Source organism: Meriones unguiculatus, chromosome 10 (assembly GCF_030254825.1).
Source record: "Meriones unguiculatus strain TT.TT164.6M chromosome 10, Bangor_MerUng_6.1, whole genome shotgun sequence".
Taxonomy (NCBI): Eukaryota; Metazoa; Chordata; class Mammalia; order Rodentia; family Muridae; genus Meriones; species Meriones unguiculatus.
In genome coordinates, this window is record NC_083358.1 from 104,168,800 (window position 1) to 104,190,903 (window position 22,104).

Sequence of the window (22,104 nt, forward strand, 5' to 3'; positions counted from 1 at the left end):
CTTGGGCTTTGCCAATTCTTACGTTGCTGGGTTTTCTCTCTTCCCTCCTTCAGAACCAGAGTACCAGGTCTACCTGAACGCTTCTAAGGTCCCTGGCTTTTCAGATGACCCCACGGAACTGCAGTGCCGGGTGGTGGACACGAAGCGTGTGGAGGCCGGTGTCCGACTCGCTGTGTCGTGGTACTACAGGATGAACCGTCGCAGCGATGACGTGATAGCCAGTGAGCTTCTTGCAGTCATGGACGGGGACTGGACTCTGAGATACGGAGAGAGGAGCAAGCAGCGGGCCCGTGACGGGGAGTTTATTTTTTCTAAGGAGCACACAGACACGTTCAGTTTCCGTATCCAAAGGACTACAGAGGAAGACAGGGGCAGTTATTACTGTGTCGTGTCTGCCTGGACCAGGCAGAGAAACAACAGCTGGGTGAAGAGCAAGGACGTCTTTTCCAAGCCCGTCAACATATTCTGGGCCTCAGAAGGTAGGCTCGCCGTGCTGGCCATGGTTCAGTTTTGTTTTAGTCTCGTACGTCTGTGCTTGTTTAAGTCGTCATCACCCTCCGCTCACACTAGGAAGACATGCTGATACACGAGGGAGCTGTGCTTACCGTGTGACCTTCTTTGCCCTCCTTTGCCCTCCTTTGGACTCTACTACCTCTTCAGTGTCCCCAAGCCAGGAGGAAAGGGCCTTGGCAACTCGCTAGCATTAGTAAAGCCTTGCATGTCCCAAACCCCGTTGTTCCTTTACCTTGCTTTCTGTTGCCAGCCTCCTCTCCGAGGACAGTTGTCTCAGGGACCTGCCTCAGTGGTAGTGTTTCCCTCGCACATTCCTTGACTAGCTGGGCATAAAGGAACCAGGCTCTCTTCTTGCTTTTCTCTACCGTTTTCCGTGAGCCCCAGAAGCCCCCTCTCTGCAGCTCCTTGCTCAGGGCCACGCCTCCTGTCACTCATCTTGATTGAAGCCTGGATCTGCTTGGTTGCCAGTGCTTCTAGCTTGGTTTCACGGCCGCTCCGTTACTACTCCTGGCCGGCTGGCTTTGTTGAAATAGTCCTGGGTGCTTTCAAAAGGAAAGGATGCCAGTAGAAATCATGCTTAAATTGGTCTGAGGTGTGTACAGTCTAGACGCTGGAGTAGAATCCTTAGAGTAGCCACCATGGAGGACGCTGGTATAGACAGTGACAGTGCTTTCATCCTCGGTCCCCTGTCTTTGTCTAAATGTCACATCCTCTGTCCTTTTTGGTTCCAATTCTGTTTATCAGACCAGCTCACTTCTGGTAACTGAAACCCAAGCCCTTGACAGCTCAAGTGCCATGCGTCTGGTTCTCTAAGCACAGTCTTTCTAGTGCGTTCCCTTTAGAGCTTCAGCCCTGTTGATCCTGTCATCTGCCATTGTTCCTCCTCCTTACTGAGTCTTCGCTTCTCTCTTACCAGGAAGTCCAACATATGCCTGTAGCCCTCCTTGATAAGTGGCAGGCCTAGGGGCTAAGGAAAATTATGTGATCACCTACGGATGTCATAGCCGAAGGTCCTAGCCAATCATGTCCCTCCTTTGCATCCGTAACTCTCGTGCCCTGCCTTGCTCTGTCCTATATTCTGCTTAAAACACAACCCGACTCAAAGCCAATTTTGCTGTCTCTTTGGCTGCATATGCAGAGCCAGATGCAATTGAAGGAAATAACTTTCTAACAGTGGTCTGGTCTCCCTTCCAATCTCCAATCCTCTCTGTCACGTGGGCTCTCAGCACTGAGAGTCATTCTGGTTTCCTTTGTGTGTTTACTTCTCCACTCTCCTAAGTGATAATTGCATGCCACCTGCTCTATGCGCCTCCTCCCCCAGCGCCATCAGCTCCTTGCCTTGCTTCTCCATCCCCTATAAAAAGATAGTCAAAAGAGAACCTCCATCCGCCATGCGCAGCATTGAGCCTATTACTTGCCCGTATGTCTTAGCAAAGGTCTCACCGCTCAGGCACATGACCTACTCTCTTACATCTTCAATATTCTCTCTCCTCTGGTCCTTTCCCATTGGTCTGCTAACATTGCTGTTAGAGAAACTAATTCTGATTTATCTTCTTCCTTCATCTTCCTGTGTCTTACAACCCTGACCACCTCTCTCACCTTTTGTAGTGGTGCGTTTGATTTAACTATATTTAATATCTCTTGTTTCTCCATTTCTCTATGGTCTCTGCTTTCCCCCTTAACTGTATATATAAAGATCGCCAGAGATTAACACACCGCAGAAGCCTGTCCTTCCTGGGGTGGGACTGTCCTTTTCCTTCCAGAAATGCTTTGGCTTCTCCCACGGCATGTGGGGTGCCTTTCTCAGACCTGTTTTCCATCCTCACTGGCTGCCTCCCTACTCACTCTCCCAGTTCCCAGCCAGGACACACCAGGACGTAGTTTGTGAATTTCTGTCTGACTCCCTCAGCAATGTCCTCACACTCCACGTATCAGTCACTGACTTCCATCTGTGCGCATTTATCCCAACATGTTCTGGAACTCCAGATCCAGTGTTATGCTGCCTTATTGCCTGGCAGGCACCTCTCAAATTGCTGTCCAAAATGGGACCTCGGGTCTCTGCAGCCTGTCGTCTTCCACCTTTAGATGCTGACCTAAACCTTCACCTCTGACTCCTCATTTTCTTTTTTAATTTTGTTTTGCTTTGTCTTACTTAATGTGCTAGGGATTGAACCTAGACTCGAGAGTGTTACGCAAGCCAGCCACACCCTGACACCTGACTTCCTCCTTTTGGTTGTTTGATTTATTTGAGGCCCTTTTGTTTTCAGGGGTGAGATCTTATGTAGCCCAGCCATCCTCAAGCTCACCATATAGTCAGAGATGACTTTGAATTCCCAAAACTCCTGTCACTACCTCCCAAGTGCTGGGGTTACAGACACTACCAAGCCCAGTTCTAACGCCTCATTCTTAAGGCAGGTTTAGAGTCTATTGGCCTGTCATGGGTCACTCTTAATTAGACATTGTTTTCTCTCACCTCTAGTTACATCACCTGCCTCCTATCTGGTGTCCTTGCATCCACACCCTTAGCACCCAGTCATGAAATTCTTCCACCGTAAACCTTCACAGATTCCAAATCTCAGAGAAAATCCCAGTGTCCTCTCAGTGGCCACTTGTGCCCTGTAGAGACTGATCAGCCTCTCCCACAGCTCTCCCACTGCTCACTCCACTCGGGCTCTGCCGCCCTGAAAGCTTTCCACTCCCTCAGGTGCTTGGTCACTTAGTGGAACTGGCCGACTCCGTCTATAACTCTGCTCCCTTTCCCTATATACATTCCTGCCCTTTCTCTCTCTTTTGTCTGTTATTCTTGTGTAGGTCTTACTTTTTTTGCCACCTAACCATAGTATGTGTTTTATCTGCTTGTCTTCCTCTACCAGCATATAAGGGGAAGGCTCCTGTACCTTCCCTGTTGCGTTCCCCGTGCCTATGATATGAAAGATGACAGTAACCATGTTTAAATCACGAGTGGATGGCCAGACTCACAGGAGACTCGAGAACGAACATGGCTGGCTCAGTAGAACCACAGAAAGCATCATCTCTCTGAAGACAGTGTACATGTGCAAAGATTAGTATTTGACAGAGAAGCCGAAAGAACACACAAACTCATTGGTAGTGTCATTGGCTCAGAATCTTAAAACTGCATCTCTAAAGTTAAAAGTGTAAACTAGGTGGAAGTGGCCATATCTGCAGATACAATTATATCATATCATATCATATCATATCATATCATAGCAATTATAGTTGTTATAGTACAGAGTTAGGCAGAGAAGAGCCAAGCTCGAACACAGGCTAGCTCAAGAAGGCGTACAATCCAGGCGCTTAGCAGAGAAGGCTGTGGTGTGGCTAGCCTAGCCCAGCTTCCCTGGCTCGTTGGATCTTGAGAGGCACCTTAGCTCTCTGAGTTCCTTCCACGAAACATCTCTAGGATTTGAAATTTCTGCAGTCCACACTTTCACTGTCTATGGCACCACAGATCGCTTCTGACTGCTGCTTTCCCCTGTGGCCGTTTTCAGCCTCTTCACAGATGCGTTACTTTGTTTTGGAGTTTCCAGATTTTCCTTAGTGTCATCGTGTGGCGAATTGTGAATAAATCCTTATTTCCTGGGTGCTTTGATTTTTAGGTGCATATCCACTTTAACCAAATCTGTTAAAAATGACCTCCTTCTGATTCTCCCTTCCAGATTCTGTGCTTGTGGTGAAGGCCCGGCAGCCGAAGCCTTTCTTTGCTGCGGGGAATACATTTGAGATGACTTGCAAAGTGTCTTCCAAGAATATTAAGTCACCACGCTACTCTGTTCTCATCACGGCTGAGAAGCCTGTTGGAGACCTCTCCAGTCCCAATGAAACCAAGTACATCATCTCCCTGGACCAGGATTCCGTGGTGAAGCTGGAGAACTGGACCGATGCATCTCGAGTGGACGGTGTCGTGTTAGAGAAGGTCCAGGAGGATGAGTTTCGGTACCGAATGTACCAAACTCAGGTCTCGGATGCAGGGCTGTACCGCTGCATGGTGACGGCCTGGTCTCCTGTTGGGGGCAGCTTGTGGCGAGAGGCAGCGACGAGTCTCTCCAACCCTATTGAGATTGACTTCCAGACCTCAGGTGAGCAGAGAACTCTGCAAAGTCGTAGACTGAGCCTAACACGTTAATCAAGGGCCCTATCCTTTGTTCATTTTTGTGTGTGGCATGTATGTGTGGCATACATGTGTACATGTGTGCTTAAAATCAAGAGGAAGCCATCAGGTGTCTTGCTCTGTCACTCTGCCTTATTCCCTTGAGACAGTTTCCCACTGGGCCTGGAGCTAGGCTGATGGCCAGAAAGCTCAGGGATCCTTCTCTCTCCCCACCACCAGCACCACCACACACATGCTGGGTTGCAGGGTTTTTACGTGGATGCTGGGGATTTGAACTCAGGTACACATAATCAGGAAGCAATCCCTCTTACATATTGTGCTGTGTCCCAAGCACCTGTCGTTACCTTTTCAAATACCTTGTGATGTAGAATTCATATACCATTTAGCTTATCCATGTAGGGTCCATAATTCTATGGCTTTTTATATAGTTATAGGCTTGAGCCGCCATCAATCACCATCGTCAGGTTTAGAACATTTCTGTGGCACCCAAACGAAACTCAGACCTCTTACCTAACAGTGTCCAGCCTCTCATCCCCAGTATCTATCCTGCTTTCTCTATGTATGGATTTTCCTGCACTGTGTACGTCACACAGATAACATCTTTTGTCTGGCTGATTTAGCTGAACGTAGGATTTTCAAACATCAGCCATGTTGCAGCATGCATTCCTTCCATGTTTTCTGACTGAGTACTTCCCCGTTATATGGTTAGGCCATGCTTTGTTTATATTTCATCAGCTGGACAGTTAGGGTGTGTGCAGTTCCCCGCTGTTATAATTCTGTCATGAACACATATATGCAAGGTTTTTGTTTTTGTTTTGTTTTGTTTTTGTTTTTTTTTTATTGTAAGCAAATGCTTTTATTAAAAAAAAAAAAAAAAAAGACTGGAACTTATACTTCAGCCTTCAGGGAACACAGCTGAGAGAAAAGAGCCAGGCTTGTCTGCAGCCCTAGGCCTGCCTCTTAGCAGTGTCTCCACGCAGGGATGACCCTCAGCCTTGCTTTGCTGCTCAGTTTCGGATTAGGTAAATGCCCTATAATTTGGCATCACCAGAGTTGCTGTGGCGCTGTGGTGTTGTTGGTGAATCTGTCAGCTTGGTTTCTTAGGAATGGTTATTTGTGATACGCATGTCTACTCACAAACGAATGTCTCCTTAACAGCTAGAATATTACCGTGCTGTAAGGCAGAAAGGCCTGCATAGCTACAAGGTATATGTGCTCAAGTGGCAGTATTTCAGATTTATGTGACTCAGTAGGCTCTGGCACACCTGTCTGTATATGTGTCACTAGGGTCTGAGACATCTCCTTGTCACTAGGATCTGACACACTTGTCTGTGTCTATGTCACTAGGCTTTGACACATCTGTTTCTGTGTTACTAGGCTTTAGCACACCTGTCTGTATGTATGTCACTAGGCTCTGGCACACCTATCTGTGTGGATGTCACCAGGCTCTTACACACTGTCTCTGTGTATGTGTCGCTAGGTGTGTGTCACTAGGCTTTGGCACAGCTGTCTCTGTGTGTGTGTTTCAGTGGGAAGATGCTTTTCATGCCTCACATCCCCAGTTTCATCCAGAGGATCCACTGAAGAGTTGTCACTTGTGACTCTCAGACCAACAGTCTTCACTATCTGCCCTGCATGCCAGTCAGGGATTTGAATGCCTACATTTCTACTCACTCTAAAATTCCTATCACTAATTGAATCAGTATAACAAACACAAGATGCTCTGACTAAGTTGTTGAGGGGTGGAGAGATAGCTCAGAGATGCCACGCAGAGGTACTACTTCTGCGGAGGACCCAGTGTAGTTCCCGGCATCGCTCACCCACCTTTAACTCCAGCTCCAGGGAATCAGTACCCTTTTCCGACCTTCCTTCGCAGTGGCAGTCATGTGCATGTATTCGTACACGTGATTAAAAATAAAGTATTTTATTTTTAACCTCGCTTAGAAAGATAGTCTTTTAAAAAGAAATCATTCACACCTACATATAGGTAAATCAAATCGGCCTGCCTCTGTTTTCAGAGTGCTGGGATTAAAGGCCAGTGCCACCTACCTGCCTCTTGCTGGGTGTTTTTTTATCATGGGAGGGTGCGGGAACTTAAACTAACTTATCAGATGCTTTCTTCCCCCCCTTCATTTGTGTTTGTTGAGATGATTGCATGATTTTCTCCTCTTTTGTATGTATTAATTCCATCTTACTTTACATTTGTTATCTGATCATTTGTTGTTTTTTTTTTTTTAAACAAAATCCCAGTCGTTCGATTTTACCAATGAAGACTCAGGAACTGGATGCTGGGGTGAAAACCTGCTAGCTCAGAGAGGCAGAGAAAGCACCCAGCTGACCTTCCTACCCAGCTGACATCCCAGAAGGAAAAAGGAAAAAGCCAAAAGCCCAAAGCCCTTTCATCTTCTCCACACTGTCTTACATACCACTCAAAGTCCCTCCTTTCTGTTTCTCTCTGTCAGCTGGTTTCTTGCTCCACCTCTTGACAGAGGGTTAACTATCCTGTTTACAGAAAGCTTTTGGATTAAAGGTGTGTGCTAGGGTTGAGCCACTCCACAACTAGAAACAGGTTTTTACAGTTCAGAATCTCAGGGTTCACCGATGGGAGCCAATATCCTGCAAAATCATTCTTTCAATTTTTTTGGAAGATGGGAGATATATGTATTTCTGGGTTAGGGACAGATACTGTGTCTATTTCTTAGTTCTATAAATCTCACCATGGCAGCTAGCAATCAATCTCTTCTTTCCTTCCAGGTTGAAAAGATTCCCTAAAACCTATATTCTGTCATACTCTGTTCCCATCTTAATTAGAAGATGCCATCTGATTGACCAGCCTAATGCCCACATTGCCTCACCACCACCCAGTAAATTTGAACTCCCAAGAGCCTTCACTTCCTGTACACCAACAGCCCTCCTTTAAGATCCACGACTAGGAAGTCCTCCCCAGGTCCACCATTCTGATCGGATCTCAAGCCTTGGCCTTTGTTAGCAGGGTCTGGGTTTCCCAGGGGATGTACTAGATCATGGCTTTCACCGACCCACGTATCAGGGCTAAAAAGAGATTTAAGCATGCTGACGTAAGATTCAGCCTTTTAAAAGAACAGCATTTTTTTTTTTTTTTTTTTTTTAATATACACATTGTACATAGAGTGAAAGCACTCAGAGGTTAAGGGCACTGGGCACTCCTCCAGAGGACCTGGGATTGAGTCCCAGTATCCACATGGCAGCCCACAATTGTCTGTAACTGTCCAGTCCCATGTAATCTGAAGCCCTTTTCTGGCCTCCATAAGGCCCAGACACACATGTGGTGCTCAGACATACACGCAGGGAAAACGAGCATATGCTTACGATATAAATAATAACTAAAAAATTAAAATAGAGCCAAGCAGTAGAAAGCAGAGCACTTGTGGCCCTATGAAACACTTAATTTCGCTTGTTTGTCTTTCTGAAACTTTTCCTTTGGAGCTAGCTTCATGACTTTGAAATCTTGGCTGTACACATGCTTTTCTGACCCACTTCCTTCCCCTTTAATGTAAGATGATCTTTTTTTTTCCTATTACAGTAAATGCTGGGTAGGTAGACACTAGCCCTAGACACTGGCTGCAGAGAGGGGCGTCGTTAGCCCTGACCCCGTGGTTGGAGGTGCAGATGGGCCGCAGGGTGTGTTTGCAGTAAAATGCTGCCCCTAGAAGCCTCTTTCTAGGGTGGGGTTGGACACAGTGGTGTCAATGTTTGCATTTAAAAGTTAAGTGGTTCCCATACTCTCAGCCCACTAGGGATCCAGAGGGCCCTTAGTGACTCTGGCTGCCCACTGAATATTCCGAGCATAGTCTGTGGTGTGTGAAGTTAACCAGACAAATTCCCTCACAAAACAGCATTACCACAGAAATTGGCCATAACGAAAATATTTCTAAATGTCCCGTTATTCTGGGATAATGGCCATGTTAACATCGAGCTATTGACTTCATTAGAAGGAAAGCCACTACTGTGAGTTGTTTGCCACAATGAGGGCCTTCTTCCCTGGGCTTGTCTGCATTGTAAGACAGAGCACAGACCCTCTCACAAGCCCTCCCTTGGTTCCCACGGGCGTTTTGACTTGTGACTCAGAAGGTATTTGGGGTTTTCTCTGCAAATATAAAGAAAAGTGACATTTGTTCAAATTAGTTAAGTCTTTCTTCGCTGTTTCAAATAACAAAAATACATAAATCAGTAGATCATTTCAATGTTTGGTCACTTGGGGTTATCTTAGAAAGAGCATGATTGCTTTCAAAGAAAGCTCTTAGCAGGGTTGTGTATTATAACGAAGTTTTTAATCTAAGGGAAAATTATAATTCCCTTGTTCACCATGGCCACTGCCACCCTGAGCTAACAGAAACAGCATTCCCAGGCATTTTCACAGAACTGGTTCAGCGCAGTAAGGCTGGCACTGTCCCTCCGCTCAGTTGTGGCCAGAGCAGTTCCAGAGTATGAGGACCTAAGGGAGCTGGGGCCATAGCTGAGGCACCTGAAGGAGATGATGTCCTCAACCTCTGTCTCATTTTTCTTCCTTTCCAGGGACTGCCGTGTTCTCAGGCCCTGAAGTTAGGTTCCCAGGTCTCCCTAACACTCCCACCTCCATAACCAGCCTCTCTTAACAATTCTCCTCGGACTACACAAATTATTCATATCCAGAGTGCTAGGAAAGCAATTTAATGACTTATTATTAGTCATCAGATTGAAGTGAAAATAGAGCCAAAGTCATTTCAGCTCATTGCCTTCTGAAGGTATGACCTTTTGCACACTTTCCTGATGGAGCAGCTTTTTATGGGTGCTTTTAAACATGCTTTGGGGTACATTTTCCTTTCTGGTAATCTGAACAAGAAAACAGTAATGTCTCTATTCCTCAAGTAAGCATTAGCTCGGCTTCCCAGCCCACGTATTTATGCTTTCCTGAAAATCCCCAAGTAGAATCTCATAGCACTGATGTTCTAGAACTTCCTTTCACATTTTGCTATTCCTAGATTTTAGAAGCTGGTATGAAAATGTTAAGCATTAAGCTGTTGGGATCAGTTTGGCTTGAGCTATGAGATGTTGTTACCTAAGAGGGAATCAGAGGTAGTTTTAAGGCTATCATTAGGCTGCTGGTATTCTTAGGGAGATGTGAGACAAAGCCTATCTCAGTGGAGGTTGTTCTGGTTTGTTTGATGCTAGTTTAAACTAGATGTGCATACATACACACAAACATGCACACACATTATGCATATATATATAATATGCAATTTTTATGTACACATATGTATATGTATATATGTGTGTGTGTATATATATATATACACACACACACACACACACACACACACAGAGAAAACTTCCATAAGCACCCTGCCTCCCCCAACTTGGGTGGTCTTTTAAAGGATTCTCCAAGCTACCTCAGTTTCCTCTGAAATCCTAGCATTTTCTCAGTGCCCCCACCATACTTCATGTAAGCATTGCCTTACTGGATTTCAGCCTTTTAATCTGGGGTCTCAGGGTTCCCACCAGTATGGCTGAACATACTGAGGTCACTTAACCCAACTGTGAGCAAAAGCACAGGGTCAGCTCCTGACCCTCTGGTCTCTAGGCCACCTTGGCTAGTTTGAACTGCACTGAACCAGAAACCAACTCAAACTTACCAGTTGGGAGGTGAGGTAAGCATATCCATCAAAGGAAGCTGTGGCTGTCAGGCAGAGAAAGTTCAGTTCAGGTTCAGTCAGGACTGAATTCGGGTAGATGTGCCTAGTGCACGTCTTTGAATAGAGAAAGGAGATCTTAGAATACCTATTTTATGATTTTTCTAGACCAGTTCCAAGGAAAGAGAACCACGTTTAGGTACTGTTGGAGCTTCAGGAATGGAAGTTGAACTCGTGTGAAAGAGAATAATGTGACTTAAGTGTTGCTCTCTTCCAGGTCCCATATTTAATGCCTCCGTGCATTCAGACACGCCATCCGTCACCCGGGGAGATCTCATCAAATTGTTCTGTATCATCACTGTCGAAGGAGCTGTGTTGGACCCAGGTACCCTCCCTCCATTCTTTCCCCGCCTCCGGTTGCTTTTTGTAAATGTTTCTCCTGTCATTCTCACTGTGTCTCTTAGATGTAGGGGCTGGGGTTTGGACTGTCTGTTGATCTCCACTTGTCTTGCAGGGTTTCTATTGCTGCAGTGAAATACCATGACCCAAAAGCAAGTTGGGGAGGAAAGGGTTTATTTGGCTTACACAGCCACATTGCAGTCCATCATGGAAGGAAGTCAGGGCAGGAACCTGGAGGCAGGAGCTGATGTGCAGGCCATGGAGGGGTGCTGCTTACTGGCTTGCTCCTCATGGCTTGCTCAGCTTGTTTTCTTATAGAACCCAGGGTGGCCAGCCCTGGGGATGGCACAACCCACAATGAGCTGTGTAATCAGCATTTGCTATTTTGTTCTTCTTTCTTTCACCTTTTTCAACTCCCTAGCACTAGATAAGAGAGGAAAAAAAATATAGAGAAGAAAGAAGAGATTCCTCAGTAAAGTCAGATGTTGGAAAGGAGATAATGTCATCATTAGACAACTTCCTGGTGATTAAGGGCATCCAGTTTCTTGGAGCAAATTTGATTTTCACTATCAGGATATCTAACTTCCTGTTGCTAACTACTTAGCAAACCTCAAGCAACAACAACCAACAACCCCCATCCACCCCCAACGACCAATACCACCAACCCCCTCATTGGGGCTCTGGCATTTATATGCCGTGTGGAAAGTCCCCAGAATTCCAAATGTCACACAGTTGCAGAAACAATCTGCAGCTGGCAAAACCAGGCCTCTGCTAGAGCACGAGGTAAATCATAGTCGGCTGCTGCAAAGCAGCCCCATATCCCCACACCTGGGATTAAAACAAAAACATATAATATTTCTATGTTTTTATAAAGAAACCAAAATCCCAGAATTCTCACTACAGGACTGGGCCCTCCCCAGTCAGTTACTAATTAAGAAAATGCCATACAGCCAGATCTTATGGAGGCGTTTTCTTAATTGAGGTTCCCTCCTTTCAGACACAAACTCTAGTTTGTGTCACGTTGACAGAGGACTAGCCAGTGCCGCACTTTTCCTGACTGGCTGCTGGCTTGGGTCTGTGAGGCCCGTGTACCTGCTGTGAGAAAACACTTTTCAGCGAAGTCAGTCGATCTCTTCCTGGCTTGTTGTGGCCTGGTTGGAAACCCACTCACAGATTCTTCCTCCTTCCGTATGTCATTCTTTCTCTCTCGGCTCCTTCCATATACAAGAACGGCTGGGAATGCTGGGATAGGGCAGTGGACATGTTCAAGGTCTGCCCCCGAGAGCTTGTACCCATGAAGAAATACAGAGCAGAGGAGAAGGGATTTATAACTTAGGTTATCTTCTTAAAGCCTTTCCCCCATTGTCCTGAAGATGGAACCTTGCCCATGCTAGGCCTGTCCCAAGCCACATCCCCAGTTCTACAAATCTTCTCTTTACAGAAAAGATTAGCCTTGCCAACAGATGCCTCAGAATTGCTGGCCCATCCCTCATGCATTTTCTGCTTGGTGCAATCAGCAGCCAGGTGACACCCTCTCTTTTTGGTTCCTCTGGTCTTAAAGGAGCATTAAAGGCATTAGGGTGTTGTCCCATTGCTGAGAAGGACTGTACCCACCTTTGCCTTTTCCCAGAGATTCTTTGAAGAGCCTAGCTTGCTGAGGCCTGCCCTTCTCCCACTTACTGTGGCCCTGACACTGCCCCACCCCATCCCATTCCTAGCAGAGTCATTTACAAAGTCAGCCAAATTCTGTGAGTTCTCGTGTGTATCTGTGTTGACTGCTGGAAATGTGGCCCTGAGACAGGCAGGCAGGTTTTCTTCTGTGTGAAAGGGCAATGCTAATACACAGGGATGGTGGACCATGCAGGCCTCACTGGCATCAGGGAGTAAACCACTGGATAGCCACCACCATCAGGGTGGATGCCTAGCTTTTTTTTGAACTTCTGTTCAAAGGTTCATGTGGCTATAAGCTCAGGATCTACACACTTCCTGTGAAGAACCTTGTAGGAAGTAGTTTTGCCTCTGTGGGCCAGATGGTCTTGGCAGCCCAGCTCTGCCTCAGACACAGGGAAGCAGCAGTGGGGGATAATATGAACAAACAAGCATGGCTGAGGACCAGGAAACCTCTGCTCATCAGAACAAAGTGGGCTCCGTTTGACCGGCAGGCATGGCTCCTGATGATAGCAACATTTGCCCTCAAATGTGGATGCTCTTTAAAGGTAGGAGAAAGGAGTTTTTGAGGCTGTAAAGAAAGGAAAAGAAAGGTCCTCCCATCACGCATGCACACACACACACACACACAGGGCTGCCTAGCTTGATCCTTGGGGTAAGACATGAGAGGCTTGGTTCTGCAGAGAGAGCACTCGCTGCTTCACTGAAGCCAGGATGCATGGAGACAGAGAGGTAGCTTTGAAAGTGGAAACGAAGGGAAAAGTAGAAGAGATGGCCAGGGAAAGGCAAGCAAAGCCCCTTTAAAAGTTCACATAGTTGAAGAGCTGTTTTAAAGCTCATTTATGATATGTACGGAAATAAACCCTCCAAGTGCTCTTTCTCAGCAAATTAATAGGTCGCCAGTTGTGCCTTTCATGCTTTTCTCCAATGTAATTGCAAAAGCTATAGGTAGCTGGGATCTTGCAAATCACAGTTTTCCAGAACTTTGCACTCTTGGTCTGTGTGGGTGGAAGATTCTGAATAATTAAACACAAATTGTGATTTCCTTCTTTCTTTCTTTTCTTCATGTTTTCATTCATCCTGTGGGCTCAGAGAGGGAATTCTCTATGGGAAAGTTGCATAAGTGGGCTGAGAGCCAAGGTACTCCTGTATCACAGCAGGGCGGGAGTAGCCAAGCGTGGGTGGCACCATGGTCAGGCTCTGAGGCTGAGCAGAGGCTGTGTGAGTCATGGGGGGAGGGGCGTCCTGATCCTCCAGAGTGAGCTGGGAGGGTGCAAAGGAATGGAGCCCAGCAACCATGCTAATATGGTAGCTGAGGGTAGCTAAGGGGCTTTCCAACCATTGGTGCTCGGTCGTTGTCTGGAAGCTGAGTGGCTGAAAGTTAAGGGTCTTTTGAAGCCTCCCTGAGGCATTTCGAGGAGGTTTGGTTGGAGAGCGGCAGGATCTGATACCTGCACCACCGTTCCTGGTAAGAGGAGGTGGCTCAGCACAGCAGCTGTCCACACGAGGGACCCACAGCCTTGCCAACAGGTAGTCATGCTCTTCCTTCTAGCAGCGTCTTCTTGTCCAGCCATGTGTGGAAATGAGGGCAGTCACTTTTAATGAGCGCTCGCCGTGGTTGAGGCATGGTTCTTGGCAGTATTTGTCCATGCTGTTAGTTGCATGTTTTTGTGTGTGTGTGTGTGTGTGTCTGTCTGTCTGTCTGTCTGGAGGCCAGAAGAAGGTATCAGATCCCTTGGAGCTAGATTTACAGGCAGTTGTGAGCCACCTCACATGGGTGCTGGGAACTGAACCCGGCTCCTCTGCAAGAGCAGTAAGTGCTCTTAACCACTGAGCCATCTCTCCCGACCACTGTTAATTGCATTTTACAGATGAAGAAACTTAAGTTGCAATAAACTAACGTGGCTCTTCTAGGTCATGTGGCCAGTAGGGACAGGGATTGTAGCCCAGGCTAGCCCACCCTCTGATACACACCGAGGAATGAAGTAATGGGAACACCTCTCTGCCTTGTCATTAGTAGCCACTCTAGACGTACATGTGACAGCAGAGTTTCCCTGGCAGCAGAGCCCACTGTGCACAGGGGTGGGTGGAGGAGTAGTGGAATTACCATTTGGACACGTTTAGAAATGCCCGCTTTTAGTTCAGCTCCATTCTGTCTTTCATGGTTCTGGGTAACATTTGTTTGCCTTATAGTGTGTTTTCCAAAGTTACCAATGCACTTACAATGAATGAATGAGTCTTATTTTTGTTGTTCAGCAAAAACTGCCATATAAAAAGTCCCGGGCCAGGGCTATAGCTTACCAGCAGAGCACTTGTTCAGCACGGCCCTGGGTTCAGTCCTCGCTGTTTTTTCAGAAAAAGGGATTTTGTCAAGCAGGCTTAAGATGCAACTATTTGTGATCTACGGCCTTCACATGCCGCCTGGATGAATCTTAGAGTTCAACAGCTGGTGTTGGTTAGTATGGTCAAGGGGGGGTCTGGGTTTAGCTTATGACCTCAGTTTCCACACTGAGTTAATCCTGTACCACCCTCTTTCCCTTCTTCCCAGCTTAATTTATTTGAGCCTGTTAGAACCTCAATTTCACAGAGTACTTCACGATCCTCCAGCTTTACTCTCCGGGACTATTAACTGTGTTCAATTTTCTCAGCTTGATTTTTTTTTCTCTCTCTTGTTTTGAACTTAAATACTTCTGCAAGAGGGAAGGAAAAAAATAAAACAACAGAAACCACAGAGAACAATAAACCCCAAACTGTCTACAACTTTAAATCTGGTTCAATTAATTTTATATACAATCCATGGTTCTTCTAGTTGAAGTGCCAGGAGACCCTACACTCCATGCCCGGGCTTCGCGCGTAGGTCTGTCTGTGGCCCAGATCTTCTTCCTGTGGTTCCTCAGGGTGGGGTGGTCAGGCTAGATACTCTGTCACGAGCACTGTGCGACCTTGCCACGGGTGGATGTGGCAGTCCATCGTCACAGGCTGCCTGGAGGTTCAAAGAGGCCAGACCTGACCAGGAATCAGGTTTACAGCCATGGGAATGTGTGCATCACCTCTGCTCACACACTGACCTCAGCACTTTGGCTAATCCACAGACGACATGGCCTTCGATGTATCCTGGTTTGCAATACACTCCTTTGGCTTGGACAAGGCTCCCGTCCTCCTATCCTCCCTGGACCGGAAGGGAGTCGTGACTACGGACCAGAGGGACTGGAAGAGCACTGTCAGCCTGGAGCGAGTGAGCGTGCTGGAATTCTTGCTACAAGTGCATGGCTCTGAGGACCAGGACTTTGGCAACTACTACTGTTCTGTGACTCCGTGGGTGAGGTCACCGACAGGTTCCTGGCAAAGGGAAGCTGAGATCCACTCCAGGCCCATCTTTATAACTGTGAAGATGGATGGTGAGCTTCCTTTCTGGGTGTTTAGATTATTTTCTAATACTGCAGCACATAGAATCCAGGCTTCCATAGTTTGATCCGGCTTGTTTGATCCAAGCTAGGGCCTGGCTTGGGCCAAAGCATTTTTGCAAGATGCTAGCTTTGCAATCCTGGCCAGGTGATACCACTGGGAAAGGACTTTTAGGAGCCTGGGCTCTCCTGTGGTTCTGTGGAAATCCAGTTCTCGGTATCCTAAGGTCGCAGTGGCTTCTGGGGGTGGGGAGGGCAGAGGGGTCTCAGGTTAGGCCGCAGAATAAAGACTGACTGCTCATGCCCACCTGCTGGTTTTTTTGTTTCCTTGTTTTTAAGATGTGGCTCAGGCTTGCTTCAAAAATCACTGTCTAGCCCAAGGCTGTCTTTAAACTCCTAATCTTATCTCTACTTCCCAGCACCCATTGTTTTTACTTCTTGGAAAAGGAGTGCTCCCTCAGAGCCACTACCACAGAGTGGGGACCTCTTGGAAGCTTGAGATGGGAAAGGGTCTCTCAGTTTTCCCCACCTATGCCAACACCACCCTATCCAGCCCACCTCTGCCCCTGAGCTTCCCAGAGCTGGGCGATTGTCCCTTTACTCTCAGAACGCATGTCTGCCCTATGAAAGCTTCAGAGTGCTATGCCATTTGGAACAGCTCCATGGAGAGAATTAATTCCAGATGCTTCATCGGTCAGGAGAAGCCTTGACCAAGAGCATGTTTCCTAGCAGTGAAGCAGTTTGAGGAGAAAGGCCTTGGAACTCCAGTTCCTCCTCACTTGGTCTTTCTGTTCTGTGGCTTTTCCTGGGGAGTCTACTTACACTATGAAGACAATGGTGACTGGGCAGAGAAAACAGTTTCACTTAAGTACAGTTTGGTGACCCAGGGATTTTTTGCTTTGTTTTTGTCTTGTTTTTTTGAGACAGTTTCCTCTGTGTAGCCTTGGCAGTTCTGGACTCACTTTGTAGACCAGGCTGGCCTCGAACTCACCGAGATCCGCTTGCATCTGCCTCCCCGGTGCTGGGATTACAGGTGTTCACCACCGAGCCTGGCTGACCCATTAGTGTTACAGGAGTGTGGGCAACATACAGGCACTGAAGAAAACTCCCCCCCCCCCCCCCGCCCCAACTCCCACCCCCACCCACATACCAGTAACTACTAACTACTTACTTATCAGAGAAGAGGGAGGAGGCCTCCTGAGCCACATCCCCACCCTCTCCAAAAGGGAATGTCAGTAAACCTGACCTTGAGAAGAAAGCACAGCCAGTCTTCCTTGAAGCTGTGCCCTGCTTGGAGGCCAGAGCTCCACAAAACCCTTTGTCCACGTCCTGGAAAAAAAAAAAAAAAAAAGTGGCAGTTGTCTCCCGTGGGGCTCTTAGGAAAATTAGATCATTCTAGACATTAAGGATCTGGCCCGAGGCAGGCATCTACCCAAAGTACCGGGGCTTAGGGGGAGGGAAGATGGCGCCAGGGTGGGATCTAAGCTTGTCATCTCTGCCCCATTTGCATCTTAAACTCTGCTTGAAGTAACTCCATATGAAAAACCCAGATTTACCAAACAAGTAAGGGAGTGATTATTCACTTTGCTCGATAATTTACTATAGTGTTACTTAAAATAGCGCCTTTAGTACACTTCAGTTATTTGATGCATAGGAATTGATTTATTCAGTCCTTTTTTTTTAAAAGATGCATCTGCCGTTCAATGTGCGGTGCCCTTACACTGACTTTTAAAAATCAATCTCCTGCCAAAACTCTACAAAGAAGTTGACATTCAAAGGCATCAAATGAAATCTCCTCACTGTGTACCCCCCCCCCCACACACACACACACGTGCCCAGCTCCACGGAACTGGGACATTTGCTCATTTCTTCAACAGAGCTGGGCTGCTCCCGTCTGAATCACATGCCAGGCGCAGGATATGGGATTTATGAGCGCTGACCTCCACAGAGGCGGCACCGGGAGGGAGGCGGGCAGGGATGAGCTTCCCCAGCACCCTCCTCCCAGCACTAACCCTTCTGCTTTCCCCCTCCCGCCCAGTGCTGAACGCCTTCAAGTACCCGCTGCTGATCGGCGTGGGCCTGTCCACCGTCATCGGGCTCCTGTCCTGCCTCATCGGGTACTGCAGTTCCCACTGGTGCTGTAAGAAGGAGGTACGGGAGACCCGGAGGGAGCGTCGCAGGCTCATGTCCATGGAGATGGATTAAGCAGCCGGGATGGACGGACCGAGGACCGTAGTAGGAGTGGTGGGGGTGAGAAGAGGACAGTGACGTTTGAAAACAAAGCGTGTTACACTAAAACCAGTCCTCTCTAATCTCAGGTGGGACTTGGCGCTCTCTCTTTTCTGCATGTCAAGTTCTGAGCGCGGACATGTTTACCAGCACACGGCTCTTCTTCCCACGGCACTTTCTGATATGTAACAATCGAGTGTGTGTTTCCCCAGCTGCAGCTTCTTAATGGTTAACCCTGGTCTAATTAGTTTTCTCCTAGCGGCTTATCGATCCTCTGATTTGTGTGTGTTGATCACTTTTGGTTTGAGGGGTTGTGGTGAGGAAGGGCGTAGGCTTTCGGTGTTGGTCATCATGAGCGAGAGGGTACCCGCCCACCTGAAAGCCAGCATCCACGAGGGGCCAGCATCTGAAGAGCTGCTATGATACTCTGCCCGTCACCCTGGCCCGGAGCTGACACAGACCTGTGCCAAGGCAAGCCGTGGCTTTGACTACCCTGCCCATCCCCCATTTTCAGGAGTTTAAACTGTACTGGAACCTAAGCTCAAGTCTGTAACTTCCTGACCCATACGCCTTTTGTTTCCCCGTCTCCTCTCCCCTTTTCCGTTTTCGGGTTTGTTTCTGTGAGAGTGAGGAAACAGCAGCCCTGGAGTCTAGAGTTTGGCTTTCCACCAAGCACCTTATCTCGCCACCTTAGCCTTAAGAATGAGTATGAAAAAAAAAAAAAAAATCCACCTCCACCTCTGTCCAGGGTAGAAGGTCTGTGAAGAGGACACTGGGGCAAGGAAGGGAGTAGATCTCGCGCTCTCTGGTAGCTCTGAGGCCCTGTGCCCCAGGGACCCCAGGGAGAGTAGGAGCAGAGGGCATCTGAAGGGTGCAGCTGTTCCATGAGGGGCACTGTCCCTGGTTGCCACGGGACCTGCAAGGGAGCCACAGATGGGCCACACTGAGCTCCCTCACACAGAGGCAGATTGCTGCCTGCAAGACTGACTGACTTCAAGGGATCAGAAATTGCCCAGAACAAGTATGTGTTTTCCGTGACCTTTTCCGTCCTTGAAGTCTTTTTCAGATCCCTGCAGGGGGTAGTGAAGAGGGATATACTTTGTGGACGTTAGCTTTCCTATTAGAAACAGAAGGGAACCCAGCAATTTCCTGTTATGTGAATGGCCTGTAAAATAGGGTTGAGAGCTGCTGTCTTGTGCCTGACAGGGCCCAGCAGGAACAAGACATCGGACAGACATACCTTCCAGGTCCCCAGTGCCTGCTGCATCGGGGCTTCAGCCACCCCAAGTCTCTCAGCCCAGCATAACACTGGCCTTCCACAAGCCCCTTTTCCCCCCCGGGCGCTGGGCTCACCTACAGGTGCTCCACTCCGCCCTCTGGCTCTGAAGGATTCAACATTGTTGTCTTCCAAATTGGGGGGTGGGGGGGAGAAGATTCCTTCCTCTTGAGCAATAAAGTAATAGAAAATGATGGCCATTCATGTGCAGCTCTTTGTCACCATGGGCCACTCCCCACCTTCTCTCCATGTGGCCCACAATGGCCTCTATTTCTCTGCTTGTTTTTGTCCACCTCGGGACTATTCCTGTGATGGAGTCTGAGCCGGCTGCTCTAGCCCAGGTGGGGTCCAGGTTTACAGTTGGTAACAAGCAAAGGGACAGCAGGTGTACCCCACCCAAGCAAGAGAGGCCAGAGGGAGAGGGAAGGCCTCTTGGCAGGTGTGGGTGTTTCTGCTTCCTTATTGCTAGCTCCCAGGTGGGCCACAGGTGACTGTTCAAACAGGAATTGGAGAAGCAGAAGCAGGGATTTTGTTAGTATGGGCCTATGAGCCCATGCAGTTACTGAAGAAGATTCAGGGTCATCGTAGTACAGCCCTCCTTAGGAGGAGGGAAGAGACGCAGTCCTGGATGAGACGAGGCACTGGGTGTACGTAAAGCCACAGACAGGTCCAAGCAGGCACTTGATGGTGAGACAGGAGTGTTCAGGCCTACCTTTCTCTTTTCAACTGATGTTGAGATCATGCCCAAACCCCCAAGTTGCTTAGGGCTAGGAGAGGGGCGAGAAGCCCCAGGACCTAGCTCACCCTGAGAATATTACCGTTCTGGGGCATGTGTCTTTTCAAGTGTGGTCTAGCACTCTTGATGTACCAAATAGGGTTCCTCATGAAGTGCTTCCTGAGGCTCCCAGCCTGCAGCACTGGTGTGAGGGAGGGAGAGGCCAAACCAGGCCTTGGCATATGAAATTGCACTTCTTAAAGAGAAACTTTATAGAAGGTCGGGTTTTTTTTCCCCCTAATCGCAAAAATCCTCCCACCCCACCCCCCGAAAGAGCCTAAGCTACATTCAGATCGAAGCCTCAAAATTACTTTAAATTGTTTACTTTATGATGTTTACACAAGACAACACGATTCACTTTTTTAAAAAATAAGAAAAACGCAAACTCTGGCTTTTTAACAACTTTTCCAATTTTTCATGCATGGGATCTGCTGGCACCCTGACTCACCAGCCGCATCAAACCCTCATTTAGAAATGTCCCGATGTGTGTCCCCGTCCCAGCCACAGGCTCCCTCCTGCCCAGACCTCTGTCTGTTTCTCTGGTGGCTTTTGCCTCCTGCTTTGCAGGCCGCCTGCAGCCATGACTTTGTTAGGGCATCTGTGAGCCAAAGACTGCGCCTTCGGAGCAGGAACAATAAGCAATACTAGACGACTTGCTACTTTCGGGGGAATTTTTTTTTTTTTTAAGCTTCACTGATGACAACAGAGGAAGAAGGGAACTGGGGTTTAGGTAAGTTCTCCTCCGCTGTGTGACCAGATTCTCAGTGACACACATTTGTGCAGATCACTTGGAGAACAAGGTTGGTTTTCTTTTCTATTATATGACACAAGGATCTGCAGACTTTTCCGTAGACGAAGAGAGGGTCTTGTGTATTTTTTGTCCATACTCAGTGTTCTACAAACTAATTGTGCTGTTTTATACTGTGGCCACAAATATTATGCAATGCACCAATTGTTTTTGTTTTTAATTTCATTAAAGGAAGTTTAATTTAAATTGAAGTTGTGTGAGGAAGTTGATGCTGGCTTCGTGGGCCTCTCTTCACCAGTAGGAGGGATTGTGGCTAATTCTGGTTGCACTGTCAGTGCCTTCTGATTGCTTCAAGTCCTGTAAAAACACTGTCAGGCCAGGGAGGTGATCCAGTCAGTCGAGCCCTTGCCTGGCAAGCACAGGAGCCTGACCACAATTGCCTGGGCCCATGTTTGGGATTTTTGTTGTTTTGTGTGTATGTGTGTGTGTGGGGGGGGGGGGGGGTTAGGAGCTGGAGAAATGATCCGTGACCAACCAGTAGCTCACTGGTGGCTCTTGCAGAGGACCCCGGTTCAGTTCTTACTGTCCACATGGTGGCTTTTAACCATCTGTAACTCCAGTTCTAAGAAATTGGCGCCCCTCTTCGGACTTCTCTGGACACAGGGTATGCATGTGCTGCAGAGCTGCAGGCGAGACACACAGAAAGCCTGGGCAGGCCGGGTGGCATACACTTAGAATTCCAGCGCTAAGGCACTGGTTTCCTGTCCAGTGAGATACCCCGTTCTGTCCTCCACATGTACCTGCGCACATGCGTACACACACACACACACACACACACACTCCATTGTAGATTTTGACCTACAGTGAAACAGCTTCATTCTGTAGGGCTCTTTAGAGGAGCAGAACTTACAGAATGAATATATATACATATAGGATTTATTAGAATGACTTACAGGTTATGGTCCAGCTAGTCCAACAATAGTTAGCTAAACTATGAACAGAAGATCTTAAGAATCTGGTAGTTGTTCAGTTCACGAGGCTGAATGTCTCAGGTGATCTTCAGTAAATGATGGAATCCCAAAGGAGTGGGCTCTAGTGCCAGCGAAGGAATGGACTTGGCAGCACGGACTGGCTCCCTTCTCCCATGTCCTTTATGTAGGCTACCACCTCAGAGGATCTAGATTAAAAGAGGGTCTTCCCATTCCAAATGATTTAATTATGAAAACAATCCCTCACGGGTACTGCACCCAGATGCTTGAGTTTTAGTTAGTTCCAGATGTAGTCAAGTCGATAGCCAAGAGCAGCCATCACATCC

General features: G+C 47.6%; 1 protein-coding gene across 1 annotated transcript in view; it reads left to right on the top strand.

The window, feature by feature from the left end:
- The window catches only part of Ptgfrn (prostaglandin F2 receptor inhibitor), a 68,490-nt gene extending 47,455 nt beyond the window's left edge, over positions 1-21,035 (top strand). Inside the window, exons 5-9 of the mRNA XM_021650498.2 lie at positions 54-479; positions 4,191-4,610; positions 10,568-10,675; positions 15,450-15,755; positions 17,800-21,035. Coding sequence (XP_021506173.1) covers positions 54-479; positions 4,191-4,610; positions 10,568-10,675; positions 15,450-15,755; positions 17,800-17,966 — 1,427 coding nt within the window. The 3' untranslated portion in view covers positions 17,967-21,035. The remainder of the gene's footprint in view (positions 1-53; positions 480-4,190; positions 4,611-10,567; positions 10,676-15,449; positions 15,756-17,799) is intronic.
- Positions 21,036-22,104: the final 1,069 nt, after the last annotated feature.